The sequence below is a fragment of the Pyrus communis genome, chromosome 1, assembly GCF_963583255.1.
Source record: "Pyrus communis chromosome 1, drPyrComm1.1, whole genome shotgun sequence".
Taxonomy (NCBI): Eukaryota; Viridiplantae; Streptophyta; class Magnoliopsida; order Rosales; family Rosaceae; genus Pyrus; species Pyrus communis.
In genome coordinates, this window is record NC_084803.1 from 14,265,057 (window position 1) to 14,275,269 (window position 10,213).

Below are 10,213 nucleotides of genomic sequence, written 5' to 3' on the forward strand. Positions count from 1 at the left end.
TAAACAAATTGGTCTAAACTGTCAATTGGGCTCCCAGCCTAAGAAAATTGCGAGTTGGGCAACAGTTTTAACAATGTTAGCTAAAAGCCTGGGCCTATTGCAAACTTCGGCTTAAGAAGTGAGATTTCGTACTTCATAAGTTACAACTACGATGACTGCAACTCTGCAAGTGTGTCAAAACAAGGTAAACTTATCCTTGTATGATCCCAAAAATAGATAACAGCATACAAAATTGATTAACGAAAACAATCATTGACCGCGCAATCATGTTTTCCTCGAAACCTTCCTCTTTCTTGATAATCCCTTTTGCTTTTCACCCCTCTTCCTTTTCTTTTCTTGATTGTGGAATGACTTACCAACCAAGGAAGGCTGGTCTTTCAATGCAAAGCTTTTCGCAACATGTCCCAAGTGAAGTTTCTTTACCATAAAAATTCTTTTCAGTTCACCGCGGTGGGCAGTGTATGCGCGAACCCACGAGCAAAATGCATTCTTGGCTAGTGTCTTCATATCCGGCTAAGGAAAGAACAAAGGCAAATAAGTTATCGTTAATCACATAGAAAGGATCTCAAAATACTGTGAAACTTCATATCTATACATCTGTCAAGCAATACATGAGCTAACTTAAAGACTATTTCTTAAATCACCAACATACACAAAATATCACATCATTTAGGAAAGAAACAAATGCAAGAAACCAGATGTAGGAGTACAACTTACATGGAACAGGTTTACCACCACATAGCGTCCCAATCCACTAATACAATGCCATGCATTGAAAATCTTACACATGTCATTGTTTTATTCAAACTGGAAGCCACAGTGGCGGTGATCCCGTTCATAAAAGTCCTTCTCCAGATGTAGGGCTTTCTTTACAGTACAAACACAGCAGCGTAAAGCATACCCTGAGGCACACTGAAGAAGAAACAGGAGAAGAGAAGTACCTTATCTGTAAATGCTTCAAGTGCCTTTTGCACAGACATCACCCAGGGATGTGCGTCAATGGAAACAAACTTCCTGACATGCTTATGACCGTATAGTGGAAAACTATCTAATATTTTGAGGAGGGGAAACTCTGCTAGAGAAACACCATGTTTCTCCAACTCTTTCAAATAATCCATTTCAATTGGCTGTAAAAACAACAATGAATCTCCTCTTTCACCCAGCCGAGCGGTTCTTCCAACCCTACATCAAGGATGAAATAAACATCTTTGGGGAACCTCAATGTAATACATGAATAACATTAAAGATGCATGATAAGTTAGCCTAGGGAACTCCATGCTCAGAAACAAATCTTACAACATATAAGCATGTAATTCTACCGTTGAAAAAGAAAATATTAGTCCATTTTAAAAACCAATTAGTTCTTAAAATTTTCAAATATTTGAATAAATTCAGGAAAATTTGTTATCGGTAATTGTGTTATAATTATAAATCTCATGAGCATAGGGTTGATTATAAATAATCACGTAATGTTGCAGATAACAAGTTGTAATTAGTTGAACTAGCACCCATAGACTTGAGAAAAAAAGAAAAGAAAAAGTCTGGCTCATATAGTGCACATGCAAGAGAGAAGGGGAATAAATGAAAAACGAAAAGGAAAGACGGAGAAGTTCAAATACCTATGAACATATTCAGTAGCCTCACCTGGAGAATCATATTGTATAATACATTTTACTTTCGGGAAATCCAAACCTCTAGCACAAACATCTGTGGACAAAAGAAGAGCCGATTTTTCTCTTTTGAAGGTCTCAAACGCAGATCTTCGGTCCTCCTGCTCCATATTCCCATGTAACCGGAAGGTCTTACAATTAACAAACCTCTGCTTAAGTTCTGCACCTGGTCCTGAAGAAGGTTTGAATTGGAACTCACTTAACAAGGAGTAGTGAAAATCCACTGCATCACACGTTGAAAAGAATAGCACAATCTGTAAAATGAGCATGTGAGTGAACCGACAAGGTAAAGCATAACAAAATGAAGTTGAAGACTGCATAGAAAGATCCGATTCTGAACTGTGTCGATGAATCGACAATATAAGACATCACTTTCAAGAAATAGGATACAACATTGATGCTCAAGGAAATTATTGTCCCTCCATATGAAGTTACGCACTCACTAGCACAATATCATAGAATTGAAAAGTATATTCTTGTATGTGAAGAGTCTATAAGACTGCCCCTAAAACAAACAAAAGAAATGCTAGTTTCCATGACCATTAGAAAATGGAAAGTTGAGAAGTAGGCTACCTTTTCGGAACTTTCTCGCTCAAAAAGATACTTTAGAATGGAAAGAAGTACAGCAAGCCGTGCATTACATGGTACTGCAAGGAAATTTGATCAAAACACTTAATCACTATATATGTACTTTTATCAACCACCCCGACAAAGAAAGAAGAAGGGGAAAAGGAAATTTATTGGGACATACCCTTTACATATTTCTGTGTCAATTGAGCTGGAAGTCTATAATCTTCACTAACAGAGCCTGTTGCCTTCACTGTTTGTGTGTCATCATCATCTGTGTCAGATCCTAAATGTTCATGCAATGCAATAGACTGCCTCTTCTTCTCAGGCATGCCAATCATAACGGGTTTCTCTAAACTCATTTTTGCAAGATGGTTGACTTTCTCGTTTAAGGTCGCTGATAATAGCAAATTCTGTCTCGGAAACTCAAATTTACTCGTAACAGCGCCATTCTTAGAGGCAGAGCCATGTTGCCTTGAGCCCAAAAAATCTAGAATTTCCTCTATTTCTTTTCCAAATCCCAATTCCAAAATTCTGTAAGAAAATTATATCGATATCTAATGAATACATGCCTGACATAGATGACGTTACAACTGTACAACGACAACATTTGGCTACAATAGTAGGCCTTATACACATCCATGTTAGATCAATCAAATAATAATTTGAATGGTGTATGTAGCATTATACCTATCTGCTTCATCGAAGATAATCCAACGTAAATTCGTGTGCACAAAAGAAGACGTATTCTTCAGGTGATCCAAGAGCCGTCCAGGAGTTGCAACAAGAATAGATATGCCTGAAGAGCAGCACATAGTCAGTAAGCCGCGAACACAAAAATAAAACTTCAACAACATAAAAATCGAAACTTTAACAAAAACCGACACAAAAAATACAATTCGGGTACCTTTTCGCAGCCGGGCCTTCTCCTTGGACCTGTTTTCACCGCCCATTACATAACCTGGAAGAATCCAATGGAACCTGTGCAGGACCTTGTGCAGAATCTCATGAACCTGCAGACACAACTCCCTGGTGGGCACAAGAACCAGCGCGAAAGTTCCGTCGGAGCGCTGAATCCGAGGCTGGTACAAGTGCAGGTGATGGATGACCGGAGCCAAATACGCCACCGTTTTGCCAGTGCCGGTAGCCGCATTGACAAGCACGTGGCTGCCGGAGAGGACGACCGGGATGGCTTGAGCTTGAACCAGAGTCGGAGCTTTGAAGCCCAACCTCTCTGCTTCGATTAAATTAACGTAAATTAATCATCTTTTTATTACTTTTGGAGAAAATTAAAGTGAAATTTCGGTGTAAAAACGAGAAACAAATCATGGGTTACCTTCGAGTTGTTCGCATAATGTTGTGTGAAGTCCGAGACTGGAGAAAGAGCAAGGCGCGAAGATATCGGATTCCTCTGTTTCTGTCGGTTTTCTCTTGGCGGCCACCATTTGAGCTGCTGCTGCTTCTGCTTCTGCTTCTTCTTCCTAGTTCCAAGTTCGAATTCGCTTGTTAATAAACCACACAACCCGACCCGATAACTATTGGGCTTCAACCCTATTCTATTGGGCCTGGACTTACAACTGCTGAAAATCTCAAGTTGGACATGAGAAATCTTAGTACCGGTTTGGTACTGATGTGCTTTTATGAAAAGTGAGTATAAAAAAAAAGTTAAGCTAAAAAAGGTGTTTGGTAAACACTTAAAAACAGCTTATTTTCACATTTTTGGATGAAAAAAAGCTGAAAACGTGAAGCAGCAAAAATGAGTTTATTCTCACAACATAGGAGAAGCAGTATTTTTCAAAGCACAGTAGTACCAAACCAGCTCTTATATTAATGACTTAAATTATATTATCAACCCACAAAATATTGAATGCACACCACATTAAAAATTAATATTAAATGACTTAACTCACTATGCAATGACAATTTTGACTTTATTAGGTTTTAAACAAAATAAAAATTTCCAAATACACCCTAAATCACTTTTAGCGTATTATTTATCTTCTCAACTATCAAAACCCTCCCACCCTCCATTGTTGAATAAAACCCTAACCAATGAAACTACAAACATGTTGATTGAGAAAAATTGTTTTTGACGAATAGAACACGAAATCGATGTTTCGGATGCTTCACATGAGGTAAGACTTCATATTTTTCATTGTTTTAGTGATTTCGATGGCATCAATAATTATTTAATCTTGCATTTGTCGCGTTATTTAAAAGTTTCCAAATACACCCTAAATCACTTTTAGCGTATTATTTATCTTCTCAACTATCAAAACCCTCCCATCCTCCATTGTTGAATAAAACCCTAACCAATGAAACTACAAACATGTTGATTGAGAAAAATTGTTTTTGACGAATAGAACACGAAATCGATGTTTCGGATTCTTCAGATGAGGTAAGACTTCATATTTTTCATTGTTTTAGTGATTTCGATGGCATCAATAATTATTTAATCTTGCATTTGTCGCGTTATTTAAACTTCTATATTCATATTTATCTTTTAGGGATCACAATGAGAGTTTACATGAAATCTCCTTACCTTTGTCCATCCAAGAATTTTTTTCTGCAATTTATCAATGTTTGGAAGTAATGGATACCAATGTTTTCCAAGTGTTCCACACTACAAAAATGAAGTTTGTGAAAGTCAAAACAAAAATTGCTTACCACAAAGTTAAACCTAACAATGAAGTCATTGCTGATGTTACCTTACCTAGCAAATCATCATTTTGAAATCATTTGGCAAACTAAATGTTCAAATGATTTGAAATCTTTCGGGAAACTAAACGTTCAAATGATTAGATTCAGTCCCTAAAAAAAAAATGAGTGTTATAAGATTTGAGAAATGTGGGCTATATAGAAAGTGTGGGGTGTATGTACAAAATATAAGGTGTATATTGACAATGTGGTGTATGGGGGTATTATGGAAAAGTATGTGAGGTGTATTAAGATAATTTTTAAGTGAAAAAGCAAATGTGATGTGTATTAAGTATGTGGGGTTTATTCAACAATTTGTGGGGTGTTAATATAATAAGCCTTTAGTTTTTACTATTGGTACTCATCACTATAATTTAGTGGTATTGTTCTTCATTTGTTTGTTATAGATTTTAGGTTCGATTCTCGTTGATAAAAAATTTGGTACCAAATTACTGTAGTTGGTCAATTATGTGCCTTAACTAGCCCCTTAGTATTACGGTTTAGTGATATTCATATTCAGTGAGTGGTCTTATGTTTGATTCTTACTAAAGGCAAATTTGAATCACATTATTGCTATCCTATTGTGAGGCTAAGCCCATTCGGTAATGTAAATAATATCGTTTGTTCAAAAAACAAAAAAAAATTATGTGCCTTAACTTAATTCCTTCTCCCCTTCTGAGTTTGAATGCTAACGTATTGATATGGTATCATAATTAGGTTGTTCATCCAGCAGTCAGACAAACAAACATTTAAGGACGCGTGGGATTGCTTTCGGGAGGGGAACGAATGCTTTTGGACCATCAAATGAGATATCTAACAATAAAAAACGCTGTTGACCATGTTTGACAAAAAAAATTTACAATTAAAATGCACTTGAATTTTTTAAATTTCATTATATTCTAAACAATGTTTGTGAGCATAAGTATATAAGCAATCCTAAAAGAAGTTTTCAGTAAAAAAAAATCAACGATTTCGACTTTCACGTCATTCGATAAGAATTATATTGATGTTTTAGGTGGATAACTAAACGGGTGGAAATTGCACTAAAAAGATAATGTCAAATAAATTAATCTAAATACTATTTAATACAAAAATGCACCAAACAACTGGATCCATTTTATTAATCATATCCGATCTCTTATACGAACCGTCAAACAAGACCTTAGTTGCAAAAATATCCCAACACGAGGGTGCTTGTTGCGAGTATCCCTCGTTGAAAATGAATGACTGGCGTCAAAAGTGGTTCTCCCACCTCTAACAATAAATTAATTTGGGCCTTAGGCCCAGCCCATGCCTAAGCCTCAGAGTTATGCCCGCTTGAGCTGAAGTGAAGACTGAACAGAAGAGCTGCTTGTGTTCTGCACCTCGTCCTCTTTCTCTGGCACCTTCAACCTCTCAGAAATTCCGAACCGATCGCATACATCAGCCAATCGGTAAGATTTCATTGTTTCGATGCGAGTTCAAGCTATTACATTTTTTCGAGTTTAATTTCTGGAAAATTTGACCTTTAATTCGTGGTTGGCTATGGCTTCTGGGGGGAAATTAGGGTTTGGACCTGTGAGCAATTCAGATGGCGACGGGAAACGATGTCGTAGAGATTGATAGCTTGGAGAAAGGGTTACTGTCAGAAATTGCAACCGAGGCTGAAGCTGAAGAACCAGTTCTGTATTCAGCTTCGTTTCAGGAAATGGAGGAGAATTTTGTCAGGTACCAAACAGCACAATGGCTTCTTTACTCTGCGCTTTTGATACTGGCGTGGGGGATTGGGATTTTTATGCTGCTTTATCTGCCCGTCCGGCGCTACATTCTGCGAAAGGATATTCGTTCACGGAAGCTCTATCTCACTCCCAATGCCATTGTCTACAAGGTAAATTGGAAGTTGAAGTTTGGATCTCTATCTTGTTGCTGATGATTTGAGCTCCCGGAATGCGGTTTTTTGTTCTCAGTTAATTTGGTTGTTTATGGATCGATCAATCTTTTGAGTGCTGGTGGAATTTGGTTGCTTTTGGTATGTGAAATTATGGGCTGCTGGTTATCATTGGATAACGCTTTGTTTCTTTAGCTCAGTATGCAAAGCCAGTTCCATTTCCAATTTTCGGGGTGTTGAAGAAAGAGAAGCATGTTTTGTTGCCTTCAGTGGCGGATGTTGTGATCGAACAAGGTACAGAGCATTGACAGTTGCTACATAAATGTGATGTTCTCCTACTACTCTTGAAATCTATGTATTGATCTGTGCATTCTGAGGTTTCTGGGCACTTGCATTACCTTAGTCTTGCTAGTAGTGTCTTAGAACCCCTTATGACACTCTTGTTATACTCAGGATATCTGCAGTCTCTCTTCAGTGTCTACTCACTTAGAATAGAGCATTTTGGTGTCAGAAGGCCGCCCAGCGATGATGTTCAAATTCATGGCATTGCAAATCCCAGTGCTTTCAGGAAGGTATTTTATTCACCACTTTAATTAAGCACTTATTCTCAAGTTACCCCCAATTTTAGAAAAAATGAGTTAATTTGTCTTCCCTGACGTCCATTTCAGGCACTCCTCGTGCGCCTTGCAAGCATGACAAATGAGGTCTTCACTGGACAAGTTTCCACACTCGAAGATATTCCAAATTTGAAGGTAGGGTCATATGCCAGTTTTTATTTTTTAGGTGTGCGTGTGCCAACATATTAGTACAAGCATTACAAACAAACCAGTGTCAATACTTACTTATCCAAAGAAGCTGAACTTTTTTGGTCATATCTGGCAAGCTTTATCGGGACATATAGATTAAATCCTTGTTAACACATTAGGCCATTAAGAATGCTAGCAAATATCCCCTTGTATCATATTCAATTAAGAAATTCTCTTTCTTTCTATTGTCAGCTTCAGGGGTCCCCGTCAAAGTCTCTCAGGTATGGGGATCTAACGCTACTGCAGAAACTTGAGGAAGTTGGAAGTTCTGTAAAGGTAAAACGTTAAGATTTCTGTGTTTGTTTTTAAATTTGGTAGGCTGTTCTTTCTCGTAATCTTTACTTTCGTCTGATGTCTATTATACAGAGGGTTCAAACTATACTCGAGGAACAACACCCTCAAACACCACAACCTATAAGTGGAAGCGCACGAAGAGTGTTAAATTTGTAATTCTTCTGGCCTTTCACATTCTTGGTTGGATATATATATATATTTTTTTTGGGAACACGAGTTGATTGGTCAATTATATATACTGAATTCGACCACATTCTACTTCCTGTATCTAGTGTATGATGCAGGATACGCACTACGCAAGACATTGGAAATTTCATGGCAGGGTTTTGCTCGTACAACTTGCACACGGATACCGTGTTGCTTTTATCACCTATTAAGTCGGACAAATCCAGGATTGCATTTTACAACCCCGCGAACGTTATACATTCATCCGACATTCTGTTGGTGCCCACTAACGAGTTTTTGTTGATTTCAGATGTACTTTGTATCTTAGCATTTGCAAATATAAAAATTGACCCATGTAAAGATTCAAGATTTTCACTTTGAGGTTTGTTGTGTGCCGTCCTTTCCATGAAAGAAAATTGTAATTTTCTCTCTTTCAATCCTTCAATGTGTTCTCCCTTATATTCTGGAAATCGCCGTATATTTTCGGGTAGTCTCCAAAACTGTTTATATGATTTTCATATGTTTGATGCTCTATATTATTGTCCAAATTTAGTTGGCTCTTGATTCTTTTAAAATCTTGATTAGCCAATCAATTTGTTATGGAAGCGAATGGAATTGAATTGCACAAATGTCGCAATCAAACTATGGATCTATCATAATTCGAACTCATTATCCCAACTGAACTATGAATTTATTGGGCACAATTACTGAAATATTAATTTAGTTGGGGTGGGTGAAGTTGAGATAACTCCTTTTTCCAAACTTTTAATTCCTTTTTTCAGGTAGTTTAATGACATTGTCCAAGCTTGCAAGGAGCTTGGATACTTGTAGCTCAATTAGTTAAGAATGTTCACCCTTGCATTTGAGATCTTGAATTTAATTTCTAGCTCTTCCGATATCTTTAAACTATGGCGCTGTCCAAGCTTAAACCTAGACTAGCCATTAGAAAAATGTGGAGGACTAAGGCCATCCTTAACTGGGCTGGCCATAGGCCATCCCTAACTGGACTGGCCATAGACCGAATGATAGCCCTTTTTGACACAAAATCCATCTCCAATGGAGGTCTGGGCCAAAAAACCTTGGGGATCCATGAGCCAAAATGTAGCCATATGCCAGCAGATTGGTCATCCTTAGCAAGCTAGCCAGCCCGTTCAGTTAGGCCCAGTTGGATTTTTTTTTTTTTTTTTTAAGGAGAAATTTGAAAAAAAAAAATTCTAATTTTTTTCCCTATAAATACCTAAGGCATAGTTCGTTGTTCACATATCCCTGACTAGTCAAATACTCACTCAGATGGTTATACCACATTCTTCTGGATTGCTTCAAACCGTAGAGTGAACGCTTCAGCCGAATTGATAGTGTGTTTCGGGGTTTGGAAATATTTGATCCAGTTAATGTAAGTCATTCGGGAACTTTCATATAAATTTTCGTATCAAGATCCCTATAGAGATACGCAGTTACTACATCCATCAGTTGCATACTCAGTTTTTTAGAAACTACCAAACTGATAAAGTAACGAAAAGTAATCACATCCATAACGGGTGAATACGTTTCGTCGTAGTTAATCTTGAGGCGTTGTGAGAAGCTTTGCGAAATAAAACGAGCTTTGTAACGCACAATTTCGTTATTCTCCTAACGCTTATGAACGGAAACCTACTTGTAGCTAATGGGCTTCACATATGAAGGAGTATGAGCTATAGGTACAAACAACTTACATTTCCCAAGCAAATCAAGTTTGACTTGGATTATTTGTTTCCAGTTTGACCAATTAGTTCTACGTTGACATTCATCAACGGAATAAGGTTCAATGTCATCGCTCAACATGATCTCAGTAGCTACTGCATATGCTAATACATCGTCGATGATCATCTCATTTCTACACCAAATATTATCCAAGCTAGCATAATAGACCAAAATCTCATGATTCTCGGGAGGTGGATTTGTCTCTTCAAGGATGCTTCCATAATCTAGAATTTCCTCATGAGTTGGAGAGAATGGGTAAGCGACAGTCGGATTTACTATATGCTCAGGAGGAGCTTGTGTTGTGGGTTTCCTCTTTTCGGGAGTATGAATCATTTGAACCAAGTAGTCTGCCACATTTTTGTGTAAAGGTAGAGGATTGGCTAGCCGCTAATGTACGTGGATCGGCC

At 37.6% G+C, this 10,213-nt stretch overlaps 2 protein-coding genes across 2 annotated transcripts; one reads left to right on the forward strand and one right to left on the reverse strand.

The window, feature by feature from the left end:
• LOC137712643 (DEAD-box ATP-dependent RNA helicase 17-like) lies at positions 1 to 3,695 on the reverse strand. Its single transcript, XM_068451757.1, has 8 exons — positions 3,574 to 3,695; positions 3,145 to 3,471; positions 2,928 to 3,036; positions 2,422 to 2,771; positions 2,244 to 2,317; positions 1,620 to 1,924; positions 942 to 1,182; positions 1 to 513 (listed from the first exon to the last, which is right to left on the reverse strand). Exons 1-8 carry the CDS (start codon positions 3,680 to 3,682, stop codon positions 265 to 267), a joined length of 1,764 nt encoding a protein of 587 aa, XP_068307858.1. The 5' UTR covers positions 3,683 to 3,695; the 3' UTR covers positions 1 to 264.
• Positions 3,696 to 6,234: 2,539 nt separating this feature from the next.
• Positions 6,235 to 8,665, forward strand: LOC137714116 (uncharacterized). Its single transcript, XM_068453404.1, has 8 exons — positions 6,235 to 6,367; positions 6,481 to 6,801; positions 7,002 to 7,095; positions 7,255 to 7,373; positions 7,470 to 7,553; positions 7,800 to 7,883; positions 7,974 to 8,053; positions 8,174 to 8,665. Exons 2-8 carry the CDS (start codon positions 6,505 to 6,507, stop codon positions 8,178 to 8,180), a joined length of 765 nt encoding a protein of 254 aa, XP_068309505.1. The 5' UTR covers positions 6,235 to 6,367; positions 6,481 to 6,504; the 3' UTR covers positions 8,181 to 8,665.
• Positions 8,666 to 10,213: the final 1,548 nt, after the last annotated feature.

What these genes read in the sequence shown, in the direction of transcription:
- LOC137712643 (XM_068451757.1), bottom strand. Translation starts at nt 3,682, where the DNA reads ATGGTGGCCGCCAAGAGAAAACCGACAGAAACAGAGGAATCCGATATC. An exon ending in ATTATGCGAACAACTCGAAG is followed by an intron (nt 3,472 to 3,573) that starts GTAACCCATGAT and finishes TAATCGAAGCAG; the next exon opens with AGAGGTTGGGCTTCAAAGCT. An exon ending in GACACAGAAATATGTAAAGG is followed by an intron (nt 2,318 to 2,421) that starts GTATGTCCCAAT and finishes ATTTCCTTGCAG; the next exon opens with TACCATGTAATGCACGGCTT.
- LOC137714116 (XM_068453404.1), top strand. Translation starts at nt 6,505, where the DNA reads ATGGCGACGGGAAACGATGTCGTAGAGATTGATAGCTTGGAGAAAGGG. An exon ending in CCAATGCCATTGTCTACAAG is followed by an intron (nt 6,802 to 7,001) that starts GTAAATTGGAAG and finishes TCTTTAGCTCAG; the next exon opens with TATGCAAAGCCAGTTCCATT. An exon ending in AAGTTGGAAGTTCTGTAAAG is followed by an intron (nt 7,884 to 7,973) that starts GTAAAACGTTAA and finishes TCTATTATACAG; the next exon opens with AGGGTTCAAACTATACTCGA.